Source organism: Spea bombifrons, chromosome 4 (assembly GCF_027358695.1).
Source record: "Spea bombifrons isolate aSpeBom1 chromosome 4, aSpeBom1.2.pri, whole genome shotgun sequence".
In the NCBI taxonomy this organism is placed as follows: domain Eukaryota; kingdom Metazoa; phylum Chordata; class Amphibia; order Anura; family Pelobatidae; genus Spea; species Spea bombifrons.
In genome coordinates, this window is record NC_071090.1 from 92,886,898 (window position 1) to 92,904,456 (window position 17,559).

Sequence of the window (17,559 nt, forward strand, 5' to 3'; positions counted from 1 at the left end):
TCTCTCCTGTCATTGCTCCGTCAGGAAGTATTTAACACGGCCTTTTAATTAGTGCGCACCATTTCATTTATATTTGCATTACCTCCCAACCCACCCCCACCACACACTTTCTGTGTTAATTCATATTCTTTTAATTAAAGCGAGTAGGGCCTTAATCTCCCCTCACCAGCCGCATCATGCAGCCTCCTAATTAAATTAATTGGGGGTGGGGGGGGTGGCGGAGATGTTTTTAAAGCATATAATTAAATCAATTAATATAATTTAAGCTTGGATTAACCGTACGGCAGGATGAAGGAAGAAAGCTTAGGACTCCCCGCACCCTCTCGGATAAGTGTGTTCCAGACTGTCTCTCTCACTCATTGCTCTTTCTCTTGATTTTTTAGCATCTGGCATCCAACTGGAATCACATCAGGACGTGCAGGAGGAGCATTATCCATATCCCATCATTAGGTAAAGAGCTCTTAGCCTCCAGATCTATCAGCCACCTCTATTACCCAGCACATTACGCTTCTCTGATTGAGTTCAGCACGGGGACCTTCTCTTATTCAGATGGGTCTCTGCAGGAAAATGTTCTCGACATGATGAGAGTGATATTACAAGGCCCGCGCTGAAAGCGGCGTTTAATTCGGGGAGTTAAACAAATAAACTCATTATGGGATGTGGGGATAAGGAGGGAGATGAGCAGCCGAGGGGCCATTTCCTCTAATTCGCTTTTCATCTGTGTGAAATGAGTTAAGAAACTTCTGCGTGTAGCTGTGTAGCAATACGTGTGCAATGTCATTGTGTGTTTGTAGGTCTGTGTAATATAATCAAATATCATGTATAACATTGTGCGTGTTGTCTGTATGCAGTTACCACTGGGTACATTTACATTTTATATATACTGAATATATTGCTACAATTGCACGTAGGCATGATTCCCACAGTGCGTTTGTGTTAGTATGTGTATACATGCGAGTATGTGTGTGTGCGCACTTCTGTTTCTGCTACGTTCACCTGTTGTGGCCCGCGGGTCATGCCTATCATCATCCCATCCACACACGCATGTTGCCGCTCTGGGATATTTCTCGTACACTGTTTTTAATCAAATGTGCAGTCAAAATGATAAGCTACATTGTCGGAAATTATTTCGTTCTAATTACCAGCAGATGGGCTGCTTTATCTGCACCTAGGGCGCGCGAGCAAAAGGAAATGCTGTGTGAACAAGAATAATTAAGAAGTTGAATAGTGTTTTTTGCGCTTAAATAATCTGCCGTTTCATGTTAATTAGCACTAATGTAATTATTTAATTACATTTATGAATTAGGGGGACTTAAAAAGAGGTTTCTTCACAAACCGCAAGCAAATAGGTGTGCAAGGTCTCAGGAGGCATCGTTCATCGCTTCTCGTTGAATAAGAGATTGTGTAGACGTGTGTGTGTGTGTGTGTTTGGAGGGTAAATGAGTTGTCTGCTTCCTGATCCTGAAATCAGACAGTATGGATTCCAGTAACCGGGGCTGGATTTATAGCATATGTATCCAGATATTTGACTCTGTTTTTATGCAGCGTGAATAAAATTCATGATTGACAGGACAGAATATTATTCCCTAAAACCATTCTGAATCCAGAGCTCAGTTCTTGTGCTACATTACTAATGTACGGCTAGCCGGCTGTCCCCCTCGGGTACATGATCACAATACAACGCAGTAAACGGGAATGCCCTTATTATGTACTCTTAGCAGCAAAACTACTTTGGTTATGTGCTTGTATACATTAAATTAAAATGGAAAAGTGTACGTTATCTTACCAACAACATCAAATAATGATCTGGGCTGCCATCCACTGCTGCACCCAGACTGGTGTCTGAGCCCTTGGATGTGGTTCTTGGTTGTTTCACATATACTCTGTATATAAGAGAAAATAGTATCCTTGATACATATATATATGTAAAGTCATATGTTGTAGCATTGTTGGTGCCGGGTTTAGTGACTTCTCTACCTCTGACTACACAATGGCCCAATCTGTTATACCGATGACTTTTCTTCAACAATGTTTCTGTTGTTATTAGTTCTAACATGCCTCTTATTACCTATGTGTTAAGTTCTTAAACCCACACCATTGCAAATGCATAGTACCTGGCTCTATTTCATTGCCTTTCCAGTGAGCACAATACCAGGAGACTGTCCATAGGTGCACCAAGGTCCTCCCAGGGTATAAGTAATATTATGTATTAAAAAATGGTATAAATTACAAAAAAAGAAAAGTGAATATCTATGTACATTATATATTTAAAAATATGGAGACAGGCAGACTGATGGTTATTGTCTGCCGTTAAATTCTATGCTTCTATATAGATGAAGGTATATATATATATATATATACATATATGTGTGTGTGTGCTCTTTGAACATCACAATGTAAAAATCTATTTTGGAGTTAAAACTGATGGGACTGTGGCTTCAGTTCCCTGTGGATGCCGGGCACCATGAGTGAAGTGGGTTTCGGATCCGGTGAAAATAACGCGCGCTTGTCTCTTGTAGGATACACAGAAAAACAGAGATCCCAAACTCCAGACCTGCACATCGAACAGAACCTGCAGATAGGACGCCTGTGTGACATTGCAGGTTAAAATCTGTCCAAACGATTCCTTACCATATAAAAATGCATAAGAATACAATGTATGTTAAAATGGTTTAAGGCAATTAAGTACGGGTAATTATTCGACATAATAGAATCTTAGGAATGCATTGCCGGGCTGCAGGAACATTTGAAGAGAAGGCATAATACGAAAGAATTACTTTAATCTATGGATTATATAGGCTAATAAAAGGGATCACCGATAAATGGGAATTGTAGGCATTGCATGTAGTCTGTTTTAATGAAAATAGGCGTAATTATACAGAGGGTTATTACAGAAAAATCATCGGCACACGCTGGATAATAATGGGAGATGGACGCAGAAACGGGGAAAGACATGATGCGGTTTTTCTAACGTAGCTGCCTCGTCTGGTTTAGCAGAAAAACTAGCGTAATACATCTAAACATTGATAGAAATTTACAAAGATTAAAATCATTCATCAATATAACATACAATATATTGATGTTATTTTTTTCTGTTAACAGTTAGATTTTTAATGTATTTTTAATCATGGATTTGAGTCTGCTTTCCATTGAACTGATTATTCTTTGAGGTCTTTGGGGACTTTTTTTAACCCCTGCTCATTTTATTAAAAAAGATATATTTATAAAGAGTAATTCTGGTGCAAAGCGCCAAATATACATCAACCAGCATTAATACCCCGTTGGCTTCCATGGTGATTGCCCCTTATGAATATGAACAACAAATCAGGAAGAGGAGGTCAAGTGCCCAAAACTTGAATCAAACATTGTAAGCCAAAAATATCTTTAATAATATATAATATATTCTCCATTTGGTCATTTCTTCAGGTAACACATTCTCTATTGTGTTTTGGAATTTCTTTTTTTTTCCTTAGACCCCAATGTAGACGTCATCTATGTCTCCCCCGTGGACCTGGATGAAGAGACACGGCAGTATTACCGCAAAGTCCTGGGTCTGCGGGCAGCAGTGTTATCTGGAAGCCCCCAGGATGCATGCGAGATACGTGACCGATTTACCATTCTCATCCCCGAAGCTATTGGCAGCTTTCCTGTAAGTCCACTAACATGGAACAGAACATAATACATATTACCGCTCGAAGTAAAAATGTGTTTATTAGATTGTGTTTACTGGTTTGCCTCTATGTAGCACGTTACGCTATACTTTACAGATTCACAGATATTGTAATAAAAAAAGATAGTTTTGAGAATCACCAGTGTATATTACATTTTATTACATTGTATTTATAGAGTAGCAGCAGATTCTATAGCAATAGGGAAGAGTGAAAGTGAAGAATAATATTTAAATTGACAAAGTGGACAATAACACACATTAGGACATACTGGTACAGACCGGGAAAAAGACCCCGCTCCTCTGACCTCAGTCTGCTAAGAGGTTGAATATTCCTCTCTTTGACGTCCTTCTCGGTCTTTTTCTATCACCATTTACATTTCTTGTGTTTTAACCATTGGAGGCTGAGCTAGGAGGGAGCCACGGGATGAGTTAGCTTTATACAAAAGGTTGGCAGCCTCCTCTCCGAGTGACAGAAGGATAATTCTGCGTGGATCAAATAAATACAGATGTGTAGTAATTAGTTCTATTCCCTCCGAGGCCATTTCCGAGGCACTAAAGATGTGAGCGATTATAGTATCACCTCAACAGCTTTTATCAATTTAAACAGCTCAACTACAACCGAGGTCATAACCCAGCCACATATTAATCATGGATTTTTTTTTGTTGTTTTTTATGGAAAGAGTGATGTAATGAACTGGGGATTATGAACCAAAAGCAAAGGACCAATGGAAAAAAAAAACCAATGCACTGCTTTTGTTAATGTGCAAATGATTTGAAAACAGGTCAAAGTTGAAATAGTATTTTTAAATGCACAGCATTTAAATTATATATATATATATATATATATATATATATTCAGAAAATATGCTATAATTGATTTATTTCAGAAATATTGCAACAAGCTGGTTGTTTTTAATTATATGGAGTGGGCAATTAGTTTTGGTCCTGTATAGATTGTACAGCTAGTTACTGTGCTTGAACTTGAAAGAGACAAATGCAATGTTTATTAAATATAGCGGACTACTGGAAAATAGATTATAAGGCACATATTTTTTTGGAAAACCCAGCTTTTTTGTCTTTTTTTAGTAATAACAATGATCTGCTCCGTGCTGGTACATATATTCATGATATTTTTTCAGGTTTGAAGTCAAAATAAGATTATAATTCTGCCTTCAATAAATATATTTATATCTAAATAATGTATATCTTATCTAAATAATATCTATTTCATCTAAATAATATCTATTTTCTTTTATTTCCAAGAGCGCTTAGCAAATAAATATGAAACACCAAATAGGAGGGTTAGTGTTAGAGTCCAAACAGAAGATAGGAGATATGAATGATCTACGTGCGTTATGATGGGTTAACAAAAAGCGTTTTAGTCATTTTATTTCAGTATGTCTTTAAAAAGGAAAGTGGAAGAAATAAAATTGTAATAAAAATAAGAATTTCTAGCGCGCCTGTTTTGCTTTATGGATTTTTATAATTCTTGGCAATCGCTAAACCATAATGTACAAAAATCTATTCCAATAAACTCAGCCTTGAATTTTTTGGAACAATACGGCTGCATTTAGCTGGACATTGGGTTGTGGCTGCTGCCCACTAGTGGTTGAAGATTGCGCAACACCTTTAAGGAGTTTTTACTCTTTCATGAATTGAGTTCACCGAATCCCCAGCTTATGTGAGCTTTTTGTATACGGAGTTATAAAAAGACCAATCGCCGTAATATAACATATAACTAAATGTTTCATTGGAAGCCAAGGTTCTAGAATTTAGAAGCTGATTTTTTTTTTTTTTAAACAGAGTCATTTACCACAAAATATGTTACTGCGTTTGGATGACTGAGACCGATTCAGTACTAAGTCACAGAACTACCATATTTTTACACTATAAAATACAAATCATTAAAGGATGCAACAAAGTTTTATATGCAAACAATTTTGGGGAGATAACTTACCAGCTGTTTACTTGTATCTGGCAGACAATTCATTGGGGACGTACCCGCAAAAGCTAGTCTTCTATTCCAGCAAATGCAGTAGATTAATTTCTATTTATTTATTGTTTTTATAGCGTCATTATATTCTGCATCGCTGTACAATGGGTAAACAAGATATAACAAGTATTGTACAACATAATATTTGACTTATAGAGACAACAGGTGAAGAGGGCCCTGCTCAAAATGAGTTTACAATCTAGAGGGAGTTGGGGTGTATTACACAAGATGGCAAAGTGCCGTCCTTAGGGATGGAGCAGCCACACTAGTATAAGTATTGTCCGAACGCAGGAATGGGACTAGGAAAGGTGAGGAGTATAGAGAAAGGACATTAACACGGAAGTTTGTCAGCATCCTTAAAGAGGTGAGAGTCTTGAGGGAGTTGTATGGAGGACCAGAGGCAAGGGGAGAGATGGATAGTCCGGGGAAGGGAATTCAAGAAGATGGGGCAGCCCTTGAGAAATCTTTCAAGCGTGCATGAGAACTAGAAATGTGAGCACAGGACAGAGAGAGATCATCGGATGAGCAGAGAGACCGGGTAGGAGAGTCCGTAAGAGTAAGTAAGTGTCAGGATTTGAAATGAATTCTGAAGCTGACAGAGGGGAGAGGTGTCAGTAAAGCGATGAGTGGGGAAGATAAGTCCGGAAGCAGTGTTCATGGTGGCTTGTAAAAGGGCTAGACAAGTATGAGGGAGATCAGCTTAGATGGTTAGAGTCAAGATGGGACTTATCATCCCTGGAAGCAAACTAAAAAAAGATTCCTCTGAACTCAGGTAGGACAGGAACAAACCCAAAAATGAGTTCCTCTCTCATACCTCCCATGTGTCTGGGGGCGAGGGGGTAGAAGCCCCCTCAATTTAATTTACTATTTTGTACTAGGCTCTGCCCCTGAGACACCCTAATAACAGTATAGAGGGGAGCAGTTGGCTGTACCCTTAGTGGAGTAAAGAAGAGCGTAACCAGCAATCTCTAGATTATAAGATCATTTGAGCAGGGCCCTACTCACCTGTTTCTGTAAGTAAAATTGTTATGCTATCTACATTGTACAGCGCTATGGAATATGATGATGCTATATAAAACAATAAATAATAATAATACTACTCTACTTAAAAGTAAAAGTCCATCCAAATTAAGTTTTCACATTTGATTTGCACACTATTTTCTTTTCTTGTTCGTTTAATTTGATTGAAGATACACTGCTTGTATTTAAGGGAAGTATACCGGTAATTACTTTTGTGCGCAGAAACCAGGGTGGGTGGATTTGTATTCATCATTTTGAATAATACTGGATGAACCTAGCAAGGACTATCATATATAGGCTCCATCTGGGAGCTTGGAGCAGGCAGCAGTGGCGGTGGCGAATATACAGCTAAGTGGCAAAGGACACACAGAAGGTAAAAGAACGAGAATTGGTAGCATTATTATAGCATGTCCACTGGCCAAAAAGCCCAGAAGACATCCTGCATACTGTCTGTGCAGTTTGAGACCATTTATGATTGCAGGAGGTCATTATGTTCTACCTGTGCTTAGAACAAAGGAGACGGCAGAAGGCAGAGAATGTATGGAATGGATGAGGACCAAGATGGAGGCTACTTCTTTTGCAGCTCAGGATCTTGCTCCAACTGCAGCCTTCCATGTCTGGTGCAAGGGACTGCTGCTTTCAGGGAGTAGGACTATTTCAGGGATGAGCTACTTTCTGTCTCTGAACAATATGTATTGACCTATGAAGACCTATCCTAGGAGAAAGAGTGAAATGTTGTAAAATAAACACAGAAGACTAGAGATACTTAGAAAGAAGACTTTCCAAAGTTAGGAAGCTGTTTCAAAGGAAGTTAGTAAAGAGGAAGTTATGGTCTTGTGTGACCTCCTGAAGGTTGTAGCAGTGGTAGCTTATGTTGTGGAAAGAACTGTCCTTCCAGTCAAAGGTGGAACACAATTCTCAGACCCAAAGGATAGAAAGGCAGAAGGGGCCCTGGGCAGCAAGCCTTTAATCGTGTGTTGCCTCAGTGGCCTGCTCTGTTAAGAAATGACTGCGGCAGGTGAAAAGGGATCTGGCCTTGGGCACATTAAAAAAGAATAATGGCTAAGAATATGGCCGCTATATCCTTTGAAATCTATTTTCTGTGGGCTTTGTGACTAGGAAGATGGTCTGCAGATGGTCAGACCTCTGAAAGCCGACTTTGTGCCATGCCTTTTGGTAAAAGATTGTTTGATCCTGAATTAGAATCTTTACTTGAACATGCTACAAGTTACCTGGCTACCACAGAAGAGGTTTTCTAAGAAAGGCATCTCCTTTTGTGTCCATAGGGAACGTAACAATCATGTGGTTTCGGCCAAGGTAGGGGCAAACCTTATACCACAAGGGGGTGCTTTGGTGAGGCGGTGACAAGTCCAGTCACTAGGTGCAAGCATATTATCCAATTTTGTATTTCCAAATGAACCAGGCAAATTGGGACCTATTGTCAATCATTACGTGGAAGTCATGGTAGATGGAAATTCTAAGTTCACTCAAGAGCACCCCATGTATGTTATAGTACTGTCATGCAGAGGAAGGGTTTCTCTGAATTTCTAACCCTCATGGGTAGATAGTGGGGTTCATATGTTCCTGGTTAATAGCTACCTTAATGTTTTCCTTTGTGAGCTTTTCTGACAAGAAAACCCATGAACCCCACTATCTACCCATGAGGGTTAGAAATTCAGAGAAATGGATGTTGAATACATATCTATGTGCAGAGCTGCAATCGTGTGGCTAGTCCCTGATGCGGTGCATCTTCTGCAACATCCCTCTCCTGCATCTCTATGTGTAAATGGGTTGTTAGTTACTTGTTAACCTCCTCATCAATTGTACCGTCCTATGGAACGTATTGACAAGCTAGTCCAATATGAGGTGTAAATAAAGCATTTTGTTAATCTGATTTGCCAAAGTAGGATAAGGCTCCATTGAGTTCTAGCTGATATAATAGGGCCCCTTACCATAAACCAGGCATGTCCAAAGTCCGGCCCGCGGGCCAATTGTGCCGGACTGATACGGCCCCCCAAGTGAGCCACGGGACTTGGCGTCATCAGCCGGCGCAGGGAGAAGGAAAGCGCGAGATTTGGGCTTTCCTTCTCCCTGCGCCGGCACACACAGCCACAAGGGCATCTGATGAAGAAATTGTGTAGGGGAGGGTTAGATTTCAACCCTCGTCTACAGTAAGATTAAACAGGGTTCATGTTTGACTGTAGACGAGGGTTGAAATCTAACCCTCCCCTACACAATTTCTTCATCAGATGCCCTTGTGGCTGTGTGTGCCGGCGCAGGGAGAAGGAAAGCCCAAATCTTGCAATCTCGGACGTCGCTAGATTTGGGCTTTCCTTCTCCCTGCGCCGGCACACACAGCCACAAGGGCATCTGATAAAGAAATTGTAGGCATTGGCGGAACTACCGGGGTCGCGACTGCGACCGGGCCCTGGAGTTCTGCCAGTCAGGGGGGCCCAAGGGGTGCCGAGCGGTTGCTGAAAACGACCGCTCGGCACCTCTTGGGCCCCCCTGACTGACAGAAATCCAGGACTCCTCTGCTCGCCGCCGCTGCTGCTGCCGCCGCCGCCTGCCTCTGCGCTGCCCAGAGTGCAGTGTTGGAAGCGTGAGGCGTTTGTCTCGGGTGCCGGCGCTTCACGCTGAGCGCCGGCATATGACATCATATGCCGGCACTCAGCTGTGAAGCGCCGGCACCCGAGACAAACGCCTCACGCTCCCAACACAGGAGTTGACGGTAAGTGACCTAGGGAGGGAGTGGGTAGATCGTGAGAAGGGGGGGTAGGGAGGGAGAGGGTAGATCGTTAAGAGGGGGGGAGGGAGGGAGAGGGGAAATCGTGAGAAGGGGAGGGAGAGGGGAGATTGTGAGAAGGGGGTAGGGAGGGAGAGGGGATATTGTGAGAAGGAGGGGTAGGGAGGAAGAGGGGAGATTGTGAGAAGGAGGGGTAGGGAGGAAGAGGGGAGATTGTGAGAAGGGGGGTAGGGAGGGAGAGGGGAGATTGTGAGAAGGGGGGTAGGGAGGGAGAGGGGAGATTGTGAGAAGGGGGTAGGGAGGGAGAGGGGGGATTGTGAGAAGGGGGAGAGGGGAGATTGTGAGAAGGGGGAGGGAGAGGGGAGATTGTGAGAAGGGGGAGGGAGAGGGGAGATTGTGAGAAGGGGGTAGGGAGGGAGAGGGGAGATTGTGAGAAGGGGGGGTAGGGAGGGGAGATAGTGAGAAAGGGATAGATGTGGTATGCCGTTTTCAATAAACTTTGCATAAAATAGTTAATTTGTATTTAATTTTAATGGTTCAGAAAATGTCAGGCAAAATGGTCGGCCCTCGCACATGTTCACTTCATCAAATCTGGCACTCTTCGAAAAAAGTTTGGACATGCCTGCCATAAACCATGACACTCCGTACAGAGAAGCGGTGGGCTGCTTTATTTTTAGTTACTATTATTAATGACACCTATCTCTGATTTTATTACCAGGTTCACTTTAAAATACTGCAGCTTGTTTGGTTGACATTTTGTTAAAAGGCATCAGCGATAGAGGAGGGATAAATATTTGTTGAACAGAAAAAGCAAGAGACGGGTGTTTTGGTGAAGCCATCTGGCAAGAGCTTACAATGGGAAGAGGAGATGAACAAAAAGCTAACCCATGTATTTTGGGTAACAGAATGAATTAATGAGAGATCGATGCATACAGAAAAGGATTCTTGTTTACCTTCGAAAATCATTGTAAATAATCGCTAAACATACTGGTTTCTGATTTGTGTAGTTATATTGCCTTCTAAGCATTTATTTATGCTTTCCTGGCTATTACACACAATGCACCCCATATTCTTATCCCCTCTTTATTTTATCACAGAGTCACCCTATGTGCCTGTCCACCTTGCTGAAGTATAGCCCAAAGACTTTGCACCGTATACGGAACTTAATTCAGGGCCGCGAAGCCTACATCGTAGGAGGTGTCTTGAACATGGATGACCTTGCGGTGGCAGACCTGCTGGGCGTCCCCATACTGGGCACTGAACCGGAGGTGGCGCGTCTCTACAGCACAAAATCTGGGAGCAAACGAATCTTTACCTGCGCAGCCGTTCCCACTGCCCCCGGGGCATATGATATCTACACCAAGCAGCAGGTGAGAGATATGGCCTGCTATACACTTCTGGAAAGAGTCTGTGTGTGGTATTTGAACTGTAGATAGAATATGTGAATTATATAAGATCCTGAATCACTCCCTACCATCCCACTGGACAGGTGGCCCTTTCTTTCAGTGCACAGTTTGTAAGTGTTTTCTATACGTCTGTGCGTATGATACTGCTCATACATGTGCGTGTACGTCTGCACTTTCTCTGTGTATCTTCATGCCTTGGCGGCAGGGTGTATAATGCTTTGTGTATCACACATTAATCAGTCTGTGGTGCTGTATAATATTCTGTATGTTCAAGTATCCGTAGTATAATGTTGTAGGTCTGTGTATTATCTGTCTTGTGTGTGTTACTGCGCTACAGTATATGTATCGGGGTATGTCACTTTGTATATGTGCCTTTGTACTTCACAAATCCCTATATCTTATGTGTGCGTTCCAAGCACGCAGCAGGAAGAATATGTAATTATGTGTAATTTCATGTATCGGCATATGTCCTTGTGCTTACATGTTTGTATTGCTGGGTACTTATATTGCATGTAATTACCGTGTATTCATCCATGTTTGATCTGTATCTGTACCAAGTATGTATATATTTCTGTACATGGATGTAACATAACCATGCATAAGTCCCCTTGTATCCCTATTCATGTATGTGAGGGGATTCAAACATGCATCCCGAATATAAGATAAGACCAAGGACACGGTATGGTTTGAAGTTTCTATAGTAGGACCAGACGTGTGCCTATATTTGGGGGTCTTTATCTGTGTGTATCCCATGCATCTATTTGCATATATGTTTGTGTACCATATGCCAATGCCTTTTTTATTTCCAATTCCTCAGTTCTTGGGCGCTTTGGGGCATCTGATTGCTGATAACCTCCATGTGAGCCGCTGGTTATTTAAAGTGGACAATGAGTTTGGCGGGAACGGGACAGCATTCTGTGACATTGCCGCACACCTGCCAAGCTACAGCTGGGCTCTCGGTGAGCAGCAGCGGTACCATCCAGATACATGGAAGCAGACGTGGGCACAGGTGGGTACGATATATGCACATAATAAACACTCTCGGTATAGAAGGGGTTAACCTTCCTGTCCTGTCACTACTGAGCCCTCTAATAGCAGCCTGAGAGCCTCGGGTTCCGGCACACCGGCAATGCTTTAATGTCCTGTTATTCCCCGACCTGTTCGGTTCCTTAATGAGGACAATGTAAGAGTGGCGTCGGCGGCAGCACAGCCGGTGAACGCTGGCAGGTTATTAAAACATTACAGCATCTTGATGAAAGACTTTCCTGCAGGCTAAGAACGACAGAACAAGACTCCATTCCGCAGCGATGATTAGAAATGAGTGTATGTCTCTGAGCGCTAAATTATGTTAATAGTTACAAATTGAGGTATTTGCATAACAGTTTATGATACATAATGACAAGTTCCCCTTTCTCTGTGTGTGTCACATCACTGAGACCTGTGCTTGCTGAGAACGGAATAAGCTGATTGATGTTTGCGAAACAAAGTATTGTTATCACAGCCCCCTGCTCTTCACCGGCCCGTCCTCTATTCACACCAATTATTATTCATTAAAATATATAGAAACATTTCCCCAGCCCTGTGTGCCAATTTATCAATGCACATTAACCCATTCACTACTTCTAAACCTGCGATTGTCTACAACAAATATTGGTTCGATATACTATGGCCCATCATTCCAGTTCTAGAGAACATTTTTATATATATATTTTTTTTTTAACCTTGAAAAAAAAAAAACACCAAAATGATGCTTTCTTATCAAGCATGTTTTACTTTTGCATTGTTCAGTGTCCTCTCCTTTTTTTTTACTTCCAAGTATGATAACAATAGTTGCAGGATATAATTTGCAAAGATATCCTGCCACATATTGTATGGTACCTTGAAGTTGCCCTTAGGTGCCCAAGGCCTCTCAAGTCTCTTATTCGGATGTCGTTGGGTCTGAAAGTGTTAAGTAATCTCTTTCTCAGTGGGATTTTGGCTGCTTTCCCCATATCTGGGGCAGTCATCAGACTCCCGCTGTTCACAGTGTTCTGCTGACAAATGACAAGTGTGTATTCCTTATGGCATCCCCTGTCTGTAGTAAAATCAGATCAGATACAAGCAAAACCATCACCCTCCCCTTCAGCCATAGATAGAGGAGGCAGGCATGAATGGTCAGACCAAGGCCTGCTGTTTAACTCATACATCAGCGGCGGGGCCTGTACAATGAATGGTGTCCTTGTGGTTCCTTCGTGTAACATGACTCTTCCTATGAAGGTATCTTCACACTTTGTTCATACTGTTAGGAAGTAGTTGTGATGCATTCAGCACATGCACTGATAACACTAAAATTATTATGATGAGTTAATATCGTTCCCTGCAGGGGAGGAATTACATCACTGGGTCTGGAGGGAGGATCCAGAGGATCCCTATTAACACAGCATATCAGAAGATATTTGGGATACAACACACTCCGTATCCAGTCCTGCCCAACGGGATAGAATAGATTATAATAGGAGCGGAGAAAGATCTTTGTTATTCTGGATCACTTTTGTTCATACCTTGGGGTTAAGTACATTATTCCCATTACCCACTAAGAATCCAACCTTGAAAGTAAGTCCATACGTTTCACTTGTTAGGACCCTGAGCATCCCTTGTCACGTCACCACGTTATTCACCAAATATTTTTTTTTTAAAGATATCAAGAAAGATATCCAAGTATTTCACTATCCCACTTGAATATTTACTTGGAGGCTAAACTCAATTTTACCACCGGGTTCTGGAATCCCTGGCTACTGATCTTAATGCAAAGTCTGGGTGTCACAGCTGTGACTCTATTTTACTAAATACAAGGAAGGTCGAGACTTTCCCGAACACTTTGACATTCATTGGAGTTGAGTTTAGTTGCAGGGTAATCAGAACTTATAAGAAGTATTACATGTAACTTTCCTTTCCGATTCAGATTAATGGAGTAGTGACTTCATCTGTAATAAAGACCCTTGTATAATTAATCAATGACATCATTGTTCCTTTTAAATTGGATGTGTTACCTGGGCACCACTGTACATTAATCAGAGCGATGGAGAAATCTATACATTGCATTTACATTTAACAAGATGTCTGTACATATGTTAGCCGTGTCTTTTGTTTCAATGGAAATGGCAGGTTTGTACTCGCAACAAAATGTAATCCAAAATCTAATCGAAATTGATCATTCCCTTGCATGTTAAGGAATGGGGGGGGGGCGACTCTAGATTTAAGGGAGCCTTGGGACAACTGGAGTACCACTGGCAGTAGATACATAATGAATACACTTTAGCAACTCTGAATCACGTCTTCTTATGTTTCTCTACTGTATCATCAAATGGGAACATTGTGATTATTCTTGCCAGGAGGCTTCCCTCTCCATAGAGGAGTCATTAAGGGGTAGTGGTAGCAGGACTAGGTACACCAGAGGCAGAAAGTGGGGTGAACAACACAGCCAATGACCCCTCCTCCTGCATATAGATTGTTTTTCAGGCTTTGGTACCCACAGAGTGCCCAGATCTCAGGACAGTGGTACATGGCTGCCTTCTGTGATGTAGCTTTTAAATCATGTTTGGAAAGACATTAACCTTAAGTGACTTCTCACAAGGGGTCACCCACTTATCAGTCCTTTTCTGTCCCTCCCAGGAAGCATCAGACCATGAGACTCCACTTATACTTAAATATGCTATAAGAAAAAAAAACACAAATTAAACACTAACCAAAACTTGCATGTAGAAAAAAAGAGAAAATTATAGACAAAAAAATGATGATAAATTGGTTTCCATAAGAGAGCACTTTACATTTCACATTTAGCCTTTAATATGTCTTTAGTCAATCTCCATGTGGCTTTTCTAAGATTCATTGCAGAAATTGACATGTGTAAATGGGCTCAAGGAGCGATATAATTACACTAGCATATAACATAGCGATTTAATAATACTCAGCAATATAGCCATCGTACCGAATGAAGTATTACCGAACCCTCTGGTTATTAGACAAGCATTCTGTAAGCAATTGATTTAATTCCCTTGTATTCCTCTGTGTTAATTTTTCATATGCTTACAAAACAACCTTTTGATTTTCTGTCACTCGTTAATTACACGGTTTCCCCATTAAACAGGAAGCTTTGTGTAAACTAATTACTAGGTAATCATTGCCTACCGCGGACGCTCCACTTGTACCTTTACTCCTTCTACAAACGTTTTGCCGCCTGTGCCTGCGCCCCCTCTCTGTTCACACTCATTAGCTCCTACTAACTCACAGCGTTACTGCCGAAGAGAGGGGGACTTGTAATTGTGGCCATATCAGTGCTGTTAATTACCGAAGTAGAACATTGAAATAATGCCAAAGACCATTGTTAGAAGCGAATAAAAAAAAAATCACAAGCGCCGGGGAAAAAAATAGAAAAAAAAGGTTTGAATGTTATTTTCACCATCTGGGGACCAGAATATAGAAACACAGCAGTGACAAGATATCCGAGCTGCAGCTCCAGGCCTCGCAGACCAGATGGAGAAGAATTATTCGACGGCATCAACGGGATGACGAGGGCCCGGTTCCAGCAGCAAAGCTGTGACAAGAGAAGGAGAGACACGCAGACAGCGGAAGTTTGTTTACTGACAAACATTAACGTCTCTCAGCAGGAACAGTGTGCCCTGTGTGGCCGTACAGCGTGCCACTATATCCGAGCAAACATAGGGTTAATCCATTCTCCTTATAGCTTGATATAATAAGGCATAGAGAACAAATCGCTGCTTTAAAGCTCTACATAGTTCCTAAAACAGACAATTCCTAACCAGAAACAAATGATGCTACACAGTTAGTGTCCCTGATACACCTCCTATGGAAAAACGTATATTAAAATACACTGTGAGTATTTAATAGACATTCTTCCAAAACCAAAATAAAGCACCTACTTGACCTAGAAGTTGCAGTCCTGCTGCAGCAGCTGCCCTGCTTGAAGTAAAGTGGCACCCAATGAAATCAATGACAACGCTTTCCATGCATGCGCATGGGCCCTGAACAGACCTCTGCATGCGGTGCTTGGCGAGTACATCAAATGCAGGAAGATGTACTCCACCGAACACATCTCTCGCGCGACATTTACCTGAGGGGTGTGAAGGGGCAAATTAATATGGAGATGTCTGCGTTAAAGTACATGTGATGGCTGGAGTGTCCCTTTAAAGGATCGAGTGCAAGACATATGTGTGGTTACCAGTTTTGTTAGTAAAAGAAAAAAAAAGGAAGAATGATTGACAGCTACTATTTGATACACTATTTGCTGCCACTACCTCCTTAGTTTTGAAGTCGGAACAACTTGTTTGGTCATTAATGTGAACTTGACCATAGTTAGAATGGACTGCCAGCGAGCAGTGCTTCGATGCTAAAACATTCCACTTGGGCTGAGTTGAAACCTTGCATCAACTCAAGAGTTAAACTCAATGAGGCTGACCGATGCGCATGGAGAGACCTTAATCAGTCCTTGGTCTTATCTTAGATTCAGGATCACTTTATGCCTGTCCCATGCATGTTTAAATTCTCCACCACTTCTAATGGATGCTGTTCCATTTATCTACCACCGTCTCAGTAAGACTTCTTTACATTGCACGGTATGTAAATATGTTTTGTTCTATTTCCCTGTGTAACTTTGCTGTTATCTGATGTTGCAGGAGAAAGTTGTTCAGCGAATAACAGAAGAACTCCCACAAGTCCTGCAACACCATGCGCAGTTTGTGAACACGAGACGCTTCCCCACATGGGACACGTTTCTAAAGGCTTTAACAAGTTGTGGTGAGAAGGAAACCTCTCGTAATTGCCCCGCATTTCCCTATGCAAACATACATGTGTGTTTATATATATATTTGTAATGTGTTTGCCTCCCTAGGAGGGATAATTGAAGCCTTCCCGCCTGCAGAAAGCATCACCTGCCTCACTGTGGACCTGCTCATAAAGCCTGATGGAGAGTCTGAGATGGTGTCCTGCGGGGATCAGATTCACGGTACTAGCCCCTTGGAACGTGTGGGCAGCTCTGTACCCCAGTGCTCTGTGCCCCCCAGTACTCTCACCTCTATTTGTAACTCCATTGGAGAGGCATGCAAGGTCCGTGGTATACTAGGATATCTATCTGTGGACTTGCTGAGCTTCATAGACCCACAAAGCTTGGAGCAGAAGGTGAGGATTCCCCATAATGCCATAATCAGACAATGTATTAAGATATTCATAGTTACAGATAATAGTAGACTGCAACTTCTTCATGTGCACAAGCTGTCAGAAAAATGCTGCCATGATCGAGGTTGTGTATAAAAAGTGATTCTAGCACAAAGTTTTAAAAGTGGTCTTTGGACAGAAACCAAGGGAATTGTCCAACCTGGCAGAACATTTCAGTGACTGATATGGTGATAAGACCCCTTTTCAAACTTTAAACCAGGATAGTTTTCTTTATTGAATCCACAATGTGTCACCTGGGATTACTTTTGAAGAAATGTTATGGGAGCTTTTTTTGAGATCCGCCTCTGCTGTAACGTAGTAAACCCCGTGAAAAGTAATATAGAGGATGACAGAGGAGGATGAAGACCACCGGGGGTGACAGATGTGTATGGGTAACTGTTCTGTGAAAGCCCAATAAATCCCCACAGATCCAGGGTTTATGCAGTAAATGTGCTGCCAGTCAGTAAATGATACTAAATGACCTTGATTGTTCAGGGTTTGTAACCCTCCACAA

General features: G+C 41.8%; 1 protein-coding gene across 1 annotated transcript in view; it reads left to right on the forward strand.

Annotated features, from left to right (window-relative positions):
- Positions 1-17,559, forward strand: part of IQCH (IQ motif containing H) — a 38,408-nt gene that overhangs the window by 13,566 nt on the left and 7,283 nt on the right. The window contains exons 10-16 of the mRNA XM_053463781.1: positions 384-450; positions 2,520-2,603; positions 3,474-3,649; positions 10,527-10,799; positions 11,653-11,844; positions 16,508-16,628; positions 16,723-17,009. Of these exons, the coding sequence (XP_053319756.1) occupies positions 384-450; positions 2,520-2,603; positions 3,474-3,649; positions 10,527-10,799; positions 11,653-11,844; positions 16,508-16,628; positions 16,723-17,009 (1,200 nt within the window). The remainder of the gene's footprint in view (positions 1-383; positions 451-2,519; positions 2,604-3,473; positions 3,650-10,526; positions 10,800-11,652; positions 11,845-16,507; positions 16,629-16,722; positions 17,010-17,559) is intronic.